The sequence below is a fragment of the Alosa sapidissima genome, chromosome 13, assembly GCF_018492685.1.
Source record: "Alosa sapidissima isolate fAloSap1 chromosome 13, fAloSap1.pri, whole genome shotgun sequence".
NCBI classification, from domain to species: domain Eukaryota; kingdom Metazoa; phylum Chordata; class Actinopteri; order Clupeiformes; family Clupeidae; genus Alosa; species Alosa sapidissima.
This window is the reverse complement of record NC_055969.1, coordinates 6226134-6241676: the sequence shown is the minus strand read 5'-3', so window position 1 is coordinate 6241676 and position 15543 is coordinate 6226134. Positions and strand designations below refer to the sequence as shown.

The following is a 15543-nucleotide window of genomic DNA, read 5'->3' as shown; positions in this document are numbered from 1 at the left end:
TAGTCTGGCAGCAAATACCTACGAGGTCTGTTGCACCTCTCTCCCCCTCTCCCCCCTCAACAGATGCCAATGAGTGCAGCACCATGACTGTCTGACCACAACTGCCCGACCACTGCAAACAGAGTGAGCTGCATCCTATCCATAATTATAGATTCAGTGTATCAACACCTTATGTTCCCAACTTGATTTCAAACACATGTACATATATACATACATTACATATATTAGAAATACTGATAAACATGAACAAACATATCATAAACATGCAGAAATGCATCCTGATCTTATGCATAGTTTAGGTCAGATTCAGTGGTCATTACCTGAGAATGAAGCGCTCTACAGGTGAGGCACTGGGCAGGAAGACGTAGAAGGTGGCCGTGTCCGTGGTCTTGACGGGCTTGGACGAGGTCTGGATGACCACCGTGCCTCCCAGCCTCACCCTCATAAAGGTGGGGTTCCCCGGGGGCGAGCGCAGGAGCTTGAGGCTGCCGATCCTCTTCATCCGCGTCCCGCTCACGCCGTACCTGAGCGCCGTGGCCAGGCCCGTGGGCTGCCCACGGCGCGTCTGACCATCCTGGGGCGAGCACTGGCTGGTGGGGCTGGGCCGGGTCTGGTAGTAGAGCTCCACCGTGTTCGCCTGACCCTCGCCCCGGTTCTCCCGGCTGGACCTGCCGCTGCCCAGGCCGAACCAGGTCGGCTCGGGCTTGAGGCGGGCCAGGCAGGAACCTCCCTCGGCGGGCAGGGAGCAGGCTCCCCGCACCTCCCTCGTCTCCCAGAAGGCGTAGGTCATCACGCAAATGAACCCACTCTTCCCTACGCGGGGACCCGACTCGCCCGCGCTATCGTTCTGGGGGTCGTTGCGATCGCTCCGGGCAGAGTGGAACAGCACCCTCATGATAGGTGCAGAGGAGCGGACTTGTCTGGCCATGATAAAGGCCCGAATCCTGGGTCCCGTTTGAAGGAGCTCCTGGGGGATAGCCCTCTCCACAGACATTTGCCCATAGCTGGCGTTGATGGACGGTGGTGGCTGCTGCTGACTGCTGCTGATGTTACTGAGCATGAAGACCTGCCGCTGGGCCAACAGGCTGGCGTTGCCTATCAAGTCACGTCCGGCATCTCTCAAGAAGAGCGGCTCGGCGTTGAGGATCTGGTACTTGACCGACGGGTAGACAGGGAGCAGGAGAAAGGTCCTCGGGTCATCTGACAGCTCCTCCACTTTCATGCCTGTGGAGAAGAAAGACCAAAAACTGACACTGGTGTTTGACATACAGAAGCAATTCAGCATCGCACATGACCTGAATGCTTTCGCAACATTCTGAGTTTCTATGAAGAGTAACATAGGACAAGAGACATAAACAGAAGTGACAAACAGATCATTTATCAAAGGGTTTCATTTATGCTTTGCTTTCTGTCTCACTTTTATCACTAATATCCTTATGGTGAAATTACACAGAACACAGCTCTATTCCCTAATGGAAAGAACACGCTACCAACTGACAGACTCTTTGAGATATCATCATAAAAAATAAAATCATTTGAGTTTCCACTCTCGCAAGAGAAAACATAATTTCCAGGCGTTCATATGTGAACGGTTTAACTAGGTTTAAAATGATTTTTAAAAACATAACAACAAATACAATGTAACTAACAGTCTATGCACATTAAAAAAAGCATTTTTGAGGAAAAGAGTTCCCAAAAATGAGGATAATCAAAAGACTGCAATGGCTGACATGCAATGGTTCCAGACGCCAGAACCAATCACCAGTAGATTGCAGCTCATTTGCTTTGAACACTGAGCTCTGAAGGCAATTCCTCTGCTGTGAGCCATCTGCCACCAGCTAAAGCAAGAAGCCTCTGTCCTGCTAGTTAACCTGTTGAGGAGTACTGTCACAAATATGTGATCAGATGCAGCTGGGCCCCTGGGAGTACGATCACAAATATGTGATTAGAACGTTTTAAAAAAAGGTTCTATAACATGAAGCAACAATTACCCTCAGGGACTTTTCTGCCATTAAACAATTTTAAGAACACTGAAACTATAGAACGTTCGCGTAGAATTCTAGAAGAAGCCAGGAAAATAATTCACTCTCTGGGGAATGGCATTGTCTTAAAGAATTCACTCCTCAACAGGTTAATATTTTAGCATGCAGCCAAGCAAACAACAATGCAAAGGGATGATGGGGGGGAGGAAATGATGTGAGAGGAAATTACAGGAAATGATAAACACATTGCTGTCAGGTGTTCCGGCGTGTCTGGACAAGCAACTTGTCAAATACGGGCCATCTGGAGGAGACACACTTAACCTTTCCCTTATGACAGGCCAGCTGACAACCTCTGCCTTCACCTCCCTGATTGCTAAAGTGCAACATTGGAAATTGAAGGCCGGGTCGAAAAGCATCGCATGTCTTTGAAGTAGTTTGTCAAGGAGTGTTCCGTGTGACAGTTCAATAATCAGTTCTAAGGAAGAGATATCTATATACAACACCCCTCTGTCTCGCACTCTCTCTCTCTGTCTGTCGCGACATCAGTAGGGACGCTGATTAAAACGAAATAGCATTGAAACAGGAGATTCTAAGGAGAAAGCAAACAGAGGCTGCTATTTTCAAATGATGTCAAAATATGTCTTAACATAAATTAACCAAGCAATGTGACAGCAAAGGGTCATCTATATTGTGAACAACAGACTGAACTAAAATACAATTCAAGCCTGTAATGTATTGTGGGGATTCTCTTAATTTATTGTTGAGATCCTATAAATATTTATTTATAACTAAAATGGGCATTAAAATAGAGTGCTTTGCATACTTACTGCACCTCTACTGTCTAATCCTGTAGGTCAAACAATGATGTATAGCGTTTGATGTCATAGAAAAGCCATTAATTATATGCCAAGAGGATACACAGACTTGTGAATGTATCTGTTAATGTATCTTCTACAGAGCATCTCCACCCACGTTTCAAAAAATTCTCCAGAGAGGAATTGTGTCAACAATGTATGTGTTCAGTTCATTGCGTTTTCTTTTTAAAGTGCAGCTCAGCTGTCTTTGCGTACACTAAGGATGAGGCTCACATTCACCCAGTTTGAAAACCCCTGATCTACACAAACATAGCCTGCATCTGTATTTGTAAAGTGCATCTGGGCACACGTCAAAGCATGTTCCGATTTGAATATGGATACCTTCAATTATAGTCTGCATGGTCATACTTAATGAGAGCGATGTCACCCTGGCGATTTTGTTTACATAACACACCCACTCAGTGGAGGGCATCTGGTGACTGCTTCAAAACCCCAAAGAGCGTCAGAGAGCGAGAGAAAGTGTGGCTGAATGTCAAGACAAACTCTCACACTCCATTAAGCCGTAATTAAGATGCTTTCAACTTTGACCAGGACAGCAATCACTTGAGCATTTGGTCAGTCCTCATGTTTGTAGCCTCAGGGCCTATTCCTCAATTCAGACACCTCAACAATTGCTCTCCCTCCCAGTCCCAGAGTATCTGCTGGAGTAGCACACGACAGACAAGTTGGGGCCGCATTCATAAAGGCCTTGCCTGGAGAAACCGATTGATATCTTTCATAATGCATATCCCCATTTTGCAAACGACCTGCTTGACAGCTCACCTCACGTCCTCCTCTCAACAACAAAAAAAACGAGGTGAGAAGGCCACTCACTTCAGACGCAAGCCTTTATCAGCAGCAGAACAGAGAAGGCTTGTCTGTATTTCCTATTGCCTGGCCTATCTCTAAACAAACAGTATGTTTTTTTGCCCCTAGTCCCGAGCTCTCTTGCTAATCAGTTTGATGGCTGCTCTGACAGGCGCTATATTGACTTATATTCCTGGGGAAAGAAGCGACGAAAAGAGAGATTTGTCTCCATTGGTGACTCCTCGCTCTGTAACTGACAGTGATGCTGAAATGTAGGTTAATGACCAGAAGCCCTAAGGGAAGCCAATGCCATAGCCCTACACATGGGTGTCTGGTCATACAGGGCTGGTGCTCAGAGTAAAGTATGGCACACTGTGGGGGTCCTGACATCTAACTTTTCTTGAACATAATTTTTTGTATGCTATTTTTTTATGTTTAGCTGCTCTGCTATTGTCTGCTACCTTATTGTGGTTTAAACCTACCAATAATACATTTTCTTGATGTTTTGTTGTATTGAAAGGTTAATACTAGTGCCTCCTACCAACTGTGTTCACTTGTATTCCCATGTAAGTTTTAAAAACATGTGAAATATGAATTAAAGTTACTTAATCATTTTTGCTTGAAAAACATTTTTTACCTTTTTGTTTCCAAAATAATTTTCACAAACCCATACATATGTATTGGTAAACTTCATGATTGTTTATTTCATATTCAGTTTAAGCACAAGGCCTTAGCTATGCCCTTGTTTATCAAACAACAAAAACAGTTCAAGGAACCAGTAGGCTACACATGTACAAAATAGATCAACTAGCATTCTTCTTACCTTGCGTGCATGTTGGGAAAGCCAGCGCCGTGAGAGTCAGCAACAACATCCAACAAGAAAACACGGCCATCTTGACAACTTTACGCATCCAGAAAGGAAATGCACTCACGAGACACCTGATGTACTGATGAGCTTTTAGATCATTTTGAAGAGCGTTGGAGCGCGAAAGACATTCACCCAGGAGAGTAAACACGGAGCGCGGAACTTTCTACAAACAGCTGTGATGAGAGCACCGATGTTAATGACGGGCTTTATATTTTGAATGAACTTAGTGGTAGGTGAACAGCTACAGCACGGCATAAATTTCCGTAGCAAAAAAAAAAAAAATGTTACGAAGAGAAGTTAATCTCTCCTCAGTTCCAAATGTGCAGTGTTTATTTCTTGTAAATTATAGCTACATATCCTATGGAAAGTTGGAAAGAAGTTCCAGATATCCACAAGTGCGCTTCGATGGTGTTTGATCTTGTTCAAAAAAGGTTGTCTGGTTGTATGTTGCATAGAACTGGACAGTGGCAACACAGAACTATTGGTACGTGTGGACTTCAGAGGACAGTGACAGTGAACAAACAACCTATCAAAAGTCCGGGCGATTAGTGGAGCGTCTCATGCGTAATCGTCAAGAGAGCACAGCTGCCAGCAAATGGAATACACCAGAGGTCAGGGCTTTAGAGGTTAGATTCAGAATATTAAAACGCAAGCTCTTGGGGGAAATATTTCTCACGTCAGTTTGGTGCTTAGATACAGTGTTGAATGGTTGTATGGAAGTTTTCCAATATTCATCAGCATTTTTTTTTATTTAGTTTTGTTTATGATAGTCAGTGTTTAGGATATCCCTTAATTAAATATGAATTGAAAATAACATATGCTGAAACTGGTAACAATACACTTATTAACGCGACAGAATTTCAGCTTATGTGGACAGATGTGGTTCTCTGGTGATTCCCAAGACGTGCGTGACACGAGCAAATCTGCGTCAAAACATTTCACACCTCTGTGGCCTGAGAGCGCTCCCTGGTGGCGGAGAGAGAGAGAGAGGGAGAGACTGTAGCCTATTTTGATGTCATTGGAAAGCTAATATTTCAGACCTTGTAGGGCACCTGATTTTGCACACTTCCTATTACTGACCAGCGTGTTTATAGAGAAGGCCATTAACTTGCCTGTTGCACCGCTGCATCACTTTAGCACTCAGTCGTGAATTATGAGCCAGCAGTCTGAAGACTTGCAATTATTTCTGATGGCTGTAATATAAACCCTGTGGTGCTGCACATCCGCCCTCGTTAAATAGGCTGAAAAAAACATGTCGCTAATCTTTTTCACTCTCCATGGGCTCCTCGCGTCTCCTCTCTGCATGTCAAAGCACTGGTTAATGTCAGGTCATTTGATAAGTGCCACGCATCCCTCTGTGCAAGGACACCTGTGTCACTGGCAGCTAATGGGTGGCATAAATCAGGAAGCCCTGTTGCAAGTGGCATGGCCTGGAACCGGCTCTTTGAGTACACCGGCATTTTGAATGAGGAGGTGCTCACTGGTCTTGCACTTCAAAATACAGTCCTCAAAAATGCTACAATATGGTTATGAACTCCAAATCTATTCAAAGCAATGGTTTTCCCTATACACTGCTTCAAAATATATACAGTAAGTAAACACAGTCCATTGTGATTCATTTTGTTTAGAATTATTATTTGTTGTGAATTAAAATGAAATATGTAAAAGTGTGCTTAAGACTGTTGAAGAGGCAGAAAGAGAACACTGGTACAAAATGAAGGGTGACTGTCTGGCATTTGACACAAGCACAACTCTCATGCCACAATTTAAAAACCTCTGCTCTGGCATGGCAGTGACCATGTCTGGGAAAAAATCCAAATCATGGCTGTAGATCAGCGAGGCTCTACCAAGGCCCATCAGCAATCAGTCAACCTACACGGAGGGCTTGGCAGCAGCAATGAACTGTAAACATATGAGAAAACATGGTGGTTCTGATGTCTCATTTCAAAATGACAAGAGATTCAGTATGTATAAGTTGACCCAAGCTTTTATGACAACTCTGTCATGTCAGCTTACATTCTCCTTACCTCCAATTGCCAGCGAAATCAGGACAAGGGTCATCTGGTATTGTAGCCATGTAGGACAGTAATCTCATTTATGGACTAAAAAATATTGTTTTCTGCTCACACATACTAATCTCTACCCTTAATAATGGCCATTGGATGACCACACCTTCTCATCTCGTGTCCACAACAACTGTCCTGTCTATCTGAAGGACATGCAGTATATTCATATTTTCTGAACTGGATTTGTCTTGTTTTAACTCAATCCTAGTGGTCTTGAAAAGGGTCTGCTACTGTTCATTCTTACTGTGTTTGATGGCCACACAAGCACAGTCTCTCTAACCGACCACATTGAAGAGGCTTCATACCCTCAAAGGCTCATGCAAGCCCCTGCTCAATTTTCGGTGACTTCTTTCACATACAGTAGTTCAAATTAACTCTAAATCTTTTCTTTTTGAAAAATATTTTTTCGGGCTTTTATGCCTAATAGACCTCACCTACAAATTAATAGAAGTTCACCTAAAAGGGACCAAAGCTGCCATCTTTGACCATATAAGAAGATCCAGGTGTTAATTGAAGCCAACTACCTATTGCAAGTTGCATTGCAAGTACGGAAGGTCTCAGTATCCACTAGAAGGCAGAGGACAAAAGTGTGTAGAGCAAAATGTCTGCATTTCCGATTTCCTCATCCCCGTGAGAGTTTAACAGGTGCGATAATTCAAAATCCCCATCTTATTTTCCCATAGGAAAAATTGCAAGATGGTAGCTTTTTTGTAGGCAAACTTCAGAGGTCTATTTGACAGGACAGTGGAGAGAGTGACAGGAAGTGAGTGGGAGAGAGAGAGATGGGGTGGGATTTAGAACATGACTCGGAATCAAACCCGGATCCCCATGGGCACGAGGACCCGAGCATGATACAGGTGCTGTAACCAATTACGCCACAGCGCCCCCAATCTCTAAATCTTTTCTGCACGTTTTGTCAGTAAACATTGATGTTGCACAAAAGTCCACCATCCTCTTTTTCTCCCCAACCTGTCATTTGTGGGCTATATTTAATAAATAAATGCTAAATACTTGCAAAGGATAGGCCTACAGACTAAGTTGATGATGTCTTTTGATGATGTCTGTTGATATGATTTGAAATCTGTTGCTGTATGTCTGGGTGGGGTCATCCCTATGTTCCCCAGGTCCTATGTTTCCCGGGTCCTATGTTCCCCGCTCGGGGTTAGGGTTAGGATTAGGGTTAGGGTTATGGTTAGGGTTTTAAAAAAGGGTCCTATGTTCCCCGGTCCCATATAAAGCGGGGAACATAGGACCCGGGGAACATAGGTACGCTCCCGTCTGGGTGTCTTTTATGCTAGGCTACAAGCCACACAGCTCCCCTACAGTTACTGAACAGTTAACAACATAACAAATCTGGTGTTTGTCCCAGTGCCCAGTCAACCTGCTTGGCTTTTGTGCAATAATGTCTGTCTGTCTTTTTACAACACAGCCAATAACCAGAAACTTTTGCCATTTTGCATAAGGAACTTTATGATTTTTTTATGTTCCGGAACAGAAACTATTTTTTAAAATAGTGGTAACTGGTTAATACCGGTTCTTTTTTTGTTCAAGGTTTGTGTCTTCAATGAAATGGTGAGGGTCACCTCCTGTCATTTAATGAATGCATGGAGAGTGCAGACAGACAGAGCTTGCCACTAGCAGGCAATCAAAAGGCCTATTAAGTCTCCAAATTTCAATGATATCATTTCATCTGTTTTCTCTTTTTACTAGGCCGTGACGAACATTGTTGGAAAAAAAACTAGCATTAACGTTAAGGCTACAGCTTTAATTTATTTAAGAAAACGTAATAGTCCTCATTTTGGCATTTAGACAATCGGAAGGCATCCAAGTATCCAATATTGCAGCACCCACCAAACATATACTGTCAAAATACATATTATGACATAAAATAAAATACAAATACATATTATGACAGCAATTTTTGTTTGACCAGGAAATTATTTAGGCTAAAGGCTATAGGAAGACACTAGTGCATCTTGTATAAAGCAGAGGCCTAGTGTTTGCTGTAGGATAGAGTCTAAAAGACAATATTGTGACTATTACTGTAATAGCCAGTTTGAAAGCATATATATATTTTTGTCCGACAGCTGACATTGAAAGTTATTAACCTGTTCAGGAACAATATTTTTTTGTTCTAACCGGTTCGGGAACATACATTTTAGGGTGGGAACCAAAACTGGGAACATTAAAATACTGTTTCTGTTCAGAACAAACCAATTGGCAAAAAATTCTGGTTCAAAGCCCTGCTTTTTTATTATAAGTTAGTCTCTCACTTATTTTTGAAATCTTGCCAGTCCTTACTGATAAAAGTGACTCATTGAACTTGATGTTGATGCCTATCACTCAAGAGAGAGAGAGAGAGAGAAAAAGACAGAGAGGTAGAAGAAGAAGAAGAAGAGAGACAGGAGCATAGTACCTGTAGGTATAGATCTAAGATGAAACCACCCTTTCACATGGTCCACTAGTTAAAGGAAATTATGTAATTACCTCTGCAAATGATCATTGTTAGGATGGATGGCAGTGGAGGCAGCAAGGATGGTAGCAGACCAGGAGTAGGAGGGCCCACAATGGGAGATTTATTATTCCCAAAATTCCAGAGGTGCAAAAAGTAACTAAACAAAGTGACTAAATAATAACAAAAATAAAGAAAAACTTTTCAAAAACAAGAATATATATGTGCAGGTAAATTGGCAATACCAAAATTCACTGGCCCAACACACAGCACAGAGAATGTTCTCTCTCTCATAGCCCAGAACATACTCAACACAAGTTCCATTCTGCCCCTATAAATAGGCCAAAACCCCACCCCTAGGCTATACCAACACATAATTCAATCAATTAACAATATTACACATGAGAAATGACAAAAATATACAAAATATATTTCAACACATTCCCCGTGACAAATTCATACTATCATAAGCTTTAAATGCATACAGAAAATGTACTACTTAATAGCATTCCCGTAGCACATTATTTCCCCCCTGTGGCTCTCCTATGCAATGGTAGCCAACCGTACCCCACTACCTGAAATAGGGGAGCAGTTGCACCACTTCCTGTTTGCCAGTGGGACAGCGTGAACCCCTTCTACAGGTTGGCTACATTTCTATCAAATTTACTGTCCACCACATACATTCCACCAATACAATAAAGACATACTTTTAGATGTAGCATGTTATGCGTGTCGTGATGTTAATGACACTGTTACGTTGCCGGTAGGCCTTTCCCGACTAACATTAACAAACATCTTAGCGAACGAACGAACAAACGACAAACAGCACAACTACGCACATAACAAACAGAACAAACAACATATCAACTCAGACAGCTTATTCCATATCATGTTGTAATTATGCCGGCATATGTGTGGAACCATGATGAATGAAAGTTGTGAGTGTTGCGGGTTACGTTTGTCAGTTTATTGATGTGCATGAGTAACATTCGTGATATCAAAGGTGTCCACCGGCACGGACTCGCGGGTGCCCCTTGAGGCGTCCTAGAAAGGAAGTCCGCAGTGCAGTTCTGTGCTCCTGATCGATACAGAACTTCAAAGTCAAAAGGTTGGATGGCTAAAAACCACCTAGTAATCCGTGCATTGGTATCCCTCATGCGCCCCAGAGAGAGGGCGCGATGGTCTGTCTCTAAAACAAACCTCCGCCCAAGCAGGTAATAGCGGAATGAATCCAACGCCCACTTTATGGCCAGGCACTCTTTCTCGACTGTGGAGTACCTGGTCTCGCTTGGCTCGCTCGCTGATGTAGGCAACTGGCTTTAGATGTCCCCCTGCAAAAGCACAGCACCCAAACCATGCTCTGAAGCATCTGTCTGCACTGTGAACAGATCAGAAAAGTCAGGGCTCTGTAGCACAGGCTCCCTACACAGAGAGTCTTTCAAATCTTGAAAAGCAGCCTCACATTCAACAGTCCAGTTAACTTTGGTAGGCTGGTCCTTTTTGGTGAGGGCTGTTAACACCACCGCTCGATCAGAAAAGTTCGGAATGAACCGGCGGTACCAGCCCACTACTCCTAAGAAAGACCTCACCTCTTTTTTGGTTCTTGGCCTCTCTGCTGTCTTAATGGCCTCAACTTTTCCCACCTGAGGCCGGATCACACCATGACCCAGGACAAACCCCAGATACTGCGTCTCAGTGTTGGCCAAGGTGCATTTGTCTGGTCTTGTCTGGCCTTTATCCTGGTCAGCACCTCATGTAGATGTCCCAAGTGATCGTCCCAGGAATGGCTGAAGATTATTATATCGTCCAAATATGCAGCAGCAAAGCTTTCTGTTCCCTGCAGGACACAGTCCATCAGCCTTTGGAAGGTTGCTGGAGCTCCATGGAGCCCAAAAGGAAGTACCTTGAAATGGTAGTGGCCAAACGGTGTTTTGAAGGTCGTCAGCTCTTTGCTCTCTGGTGTCAGCGGGACCTGCCAGTATCCTTTACATAAGCCCAGGGTACTGAGAAACTTTGCCTTCCCCAACTTCTCAATGAGGTCATCTACCCGTGGCATAGGATAGGGGTCAAACTTGCTGACACTGTTGAGTTTCCTAAAATCCAAACAGAACCGGAGGCTGCCATCTTTCTTGGGCACCAGGATCACCGGACTGCTCCATTCGCTAGTAGACGGCTCGATCACCCCAAAGTCCTGCATGGTCTCCAGCTCCTTCTTCAGAACTGGCAGCAGTCGTTCAGGAACCCGGTACACTGCCTGTCGTATGGGCCTTGGATCATTCAGCACAATATGATGCTGGACAATATCAGTCCGCCAATATCAGTCCATAAAGAGATGATCTAGTAAAACCTCCAGAAGCTGCTATCTCTTCCTCCCTGCCAGGTGGTCCAGGCTTAGGCCACTCCCCTCAGCTGCACCAGGGAAGAACTGCTCCTCAACTTCCTCCTCTTCCTCCACTGCTCTCACCAGACAGGATTGCCCAGCTGGCAAAGCATGAACAACAGACTCACGCTGCGGTGCTGGCTCAGGCCGGGCATACCACCTCTTCAGCAGGTTGATGTGGAATGTCTGTAGAGGCCGTCTCCTTGCTGGCATGTAGACCTCATATGTGACTGGACCCATCTTCCGCCTAACTTTGAACGGTCCCTGCCACTTTGCCAACAGCTTATTCTCTGACGTGGGCAGCAGCAGCAGGACGTCGTCCCCAGGCTCAAAGCTACGGGACCTCGCTGATTGGTCATACCACCGCTTCTGCTTGTCTTGCGACTTGCACAGATTCTCTCGGGCCAAGGCTGTAGTCTTCTCCAGCTGCTGACGCATCTTCATCACGTACGCCACCACGTTCATCCCCTCAGGTCTGTCCGTGGCTTCCCAGCTCTCCTTCAGGACGTCAAGGGGCCCGAGAACTTGATGAGCGTAGAGCAGCTCAAACGGAGAGAACCCCGTTGACGCTTGTGGCACCTCTCTGTAAGCGAAGAGCAGGAACGGTAGCCACTTGTCCCAGTCCTTGCCTGTTTCAGAGATAAACTTGCGCAACATTGACTTCAAGGTCTGGTTGAAACGCTCAACCAAGCCATCTGTCTGAGGGTGGTAAGGGGTGGTTCTCACACGTTTAATCCCTAATAGTGTATAAACATGTTTCAGTGTGCGGTTCATGAAATTTGGGCCTTGGTCAGTTAGAACCTCTCTTGGTATCCCAACCTGGGAAAAGAACCTAAGGAGGGCTGTAGCTATGTGTTTGGCTATAACATCTCTCATGGGGTAAGCCTCAGGATATCTAGTGGCATAATCACAGATCACAAGAATGAACCTGTTCCCTGTCTGGCTTCTCTCCAGAGGACCTACAATGTCCACTCCAATTCTTTCAAAAGGGGTTTCTATGACAGGGAGGGGAATGAGAGGTGCCGGTGCAGAGCCACGGCCTATCGTAAGCTGACACTCTGTACATGTTTTGCAGTACTCCTTCACATCTGTATACATCTTTGGCCAGTAAAATCTTTTAGCAATACGAGTCAGTGTCTTCATGAATGCTAAGTGGCCAGCCCAGGGGATAGAGTGCCCTAAATGCAACACTTGCTGTCTACAACTCTCTGGCAACAAAAGTTGGACCCCATCTTGACTTTTCCTGTAAAGCAGCTGATTCTCAATGAGATAAATTACTCCAGTCAACCCAGACAAACTCTTGTCCCCTTCTACCTTCCTAAAACAGTCAGCTAGGGAAGGGTCCTCTCTCTGTAATGTGGCTATGTTGAATGGGAGAACTACATCAGTGTGTGCTAGCTCTGGTAGTTCTGCCTCTGGTGTTGCCTGCACTTCTGTGTGTTCTGCTAATTCCATGATCTCTTCTCTACATCTTAGACGCCTCTCTTGTTTTGTGGGCTTAGGCTCAACCTCTATGTCCTTCACATGCAAGAAAGGCAGTGAGTCTAATTCTGACTGAGAAGTATGCTTGGCCTGTGAGTGCTCCTGTGCCCTGGCTCTAGTCACCACCCCACACCATGCTGAGTGTTGTACTAGATCCGGCAAAATAGGCATGTCAGTCCCTAGCAGGATAGGATAAGGCAACTCCTTAGCAACACCCACCCTCATGAGAAAAGCCTGGTTAGCTACTTCAATCTGACCGATCCCCATGAACACAGAAAACTGCTACTGTCTCCTGCTTAGTCCATGCATCTGCAGGGATGAATGTGGCCTGGACTAATGTCTGAGAACAGCCTGTATCCACCAACGCTGACAGGGGCCTCCCATTTAACAGAACAGTAACAACTGGCTCATCCTGCCCTATATTAACAGACTTAGGTTTGGGGGTAAAACAGAGACTAGTGGACTTGGGCCTCTTTAGTGGACAGAATGGAGAGGTGTGCCCTGGCTGACCACAGTTAAAGCAAATAACCTCAGCTTTATCTCTAGTAGGGGGTCTAGAGGAAGTGGCCTTTAAAGTAAGGGGTCTAAGGACTTTGGACTGGCTATGTGTGTGAGTGCTAGAACCACCACCCTTGGGCCACACATTAGACTTACTTCTAGCTGCTGGCAGGGTCCCTGCGTAGTAGCAGGCCCCACCTCTCTGATGTGCTGCGGTGAAGCTCTCCACCAGCTTTGCAGCTTCTGCAGCTGTAGCAGGGTCTCATTCCTTAACCCATGTCCTTACTTCAGGGTACAGCACCCGCAAGTACTGCTCCAGCACCAGGGTCTCCATTATGGCCTCTTTCCCCCTCGATTCATATTCCACCCACTTGCAGAATAAGTCCTTCAGCCTTGTGTACAGCTCCTGTGGTGACTCGTCCAAAGGCGTCTCCAAAGCCCGAAATCTCTGCCGGTAAGTCTCTGCACTGATGTGGTATTTCCTCAGGACAGCCTCTTTGACCATATCATAGCTGTTTGTCTGGCTGGGGCTCATTGCCACAAATGCACTACGGGCCTTACCATTCAATAGCGGCACCAGCCGAACAGCCTATTCGTCTCTCGGCCATTCATATGCTACCGCCAGCCTTTCAAATGTTGTCAAATAATGTTCAATGTCATCAGTCTCTGTTAACTTAGCCATGGATGTCTCTAGGCCTACATTCCACCTTGGCCTCATCGGTTCCGTTGGTTCATTTCTGGTGTGCACCATGTCTATTTGCAGTTGATTGACCTGGTGGGTGAGGACTTTAACATTCTGTTCTCGCCGCAGAGATTCCCTCTCCTGCCGCTCATCTCTTTCCTTCTGGAAATTCATGAAGCTGTCAAACATCTTTGCCAATGTGAGAAGCGCTGGGTCACCATCGGTCACTGGTCCCACTGCTGGTGAAGTGGACCTGACTGGGGCTGTTGTCCCACCTTCCGCACCTTCAGATTGTTCTCCCTCCTGTGTCTGTTGCTGCGCTTTCTTCGGAGCCATTGCTGCAGGATCGTCTCGCTGTCAAGCCGTCGCCTTGAACAATTCTGACACCACTTGTTAGGATGGACGGCAGTGGAGGCAGCAAGGATGGTAGCAGACCAGGAGTAGGAGGGTCCAAAATGGGAGATTTATTATTCCCAAAATTCCAGAGGTGCAAAAAGTAACTAAACAAAGTGACTAAATAATAACAAAAATAAAGAAAAACTTTTCAAAAACAAGAATATATATGTGCAGGTAAATTGGCAATACCAAAATTCACTGGCCCAACACACAGCACAGAGAATGTTCTCTCTCTCATAGCCCAGAACATACTCAACAGAAGTTCCATTCTGCCCCTATAAATAGGCCAAAACCCCACCCCTAGGCTATACCAACACATAATTCAATCAATTAACAATATTACACATGAGAAATGACAAAAATATACAAAATATATTGCAACACATTCCCCGTGACAAATTCATACTATCATAAGCTTTAAATGCATACAGAAAATGTACTAGGGTACAATCGGGACGATTGAAACGGGGGACGAATGAAACATTCCGGTTTTCTCCAAGTGCAACGATGATAGACACTCATCATTTGGACAAAACATGACAAGGCATTTGGCTGAGCATATTAACCTCCATTGCTCAGCCAAATGCCTTCCTGTTACGTCCTGGTATCATGGAGTTACAGGCGATAAACGATTTTTGATGGTCACAAGTTTACTTCATTAGCGGTTTATTTTTTTTTATTATTAAAGAGTGTTTTTCATTTAAAGGTTTGACTTCATGCTTATTCAGTAGAGCATTTAGTGCTCTCCCCAATCCCAGACGTTCACATTGCATGTTTGTTTTTAATGGATGCAAAACAGCCTATAATGCTAAATGTATATGGCGGGACGATTGAAACACCTGTTTCATTTGTCCCGACCAGGCAGTAAACCCCATTTATTCTAAGTCAATGCACACATATCTGTGTTTATACTATATTTTATGCAGGTGAGACATGGAAAAACAGTTTTAGAAAGATGCAAATATATTTGGGGCTATCAGGTAGGGGGTTGAGTTTTGCCATGTTAACCTATGGAGACTGACGGCCTGTGGGCACTTATTTGGATGTGTGGTGGCTTTAACCACGTAAAAACAGAG

General features: G+C 44.7%; 1 protein-coding gene across 3 annotated transcripts in view; it reads right to left on the bottom strand.

Moving 5' to 3' along the window:
• The window catches only part of si:dkey-1d7.3 (transmembrane protein 132D), a 29484-nt gene extending 24540 nt beyond the window's left edge, over nt 1-4944 (bottom strand). The window contains exons 1-2 of one of the 3 annotated variants that reach the window (XM_042060558.1): nt 4467-4944; nt 321-1224 (exon numbers count right to left, since the gene is read on the bottom strand). In XM_042060558.1, the coding sequence (XP_041916492.1) occupies nt 321-1224; nt 4467-4554 (992 nt within the window). In that variant the 5' untranslated portion in view covers nt 4555-4944. Of the gene's footprint in view, nt 1-320; nt 1225-1730; nt 1917-4466 lie in introns of those variants that run through there. The other 2 variants (XM_042060560.1, XM_042060559.1) reach the window with 2 other exon arrangements.
• Nucleotides 4945-15543: the final 10599 nt, after the last annotated feature.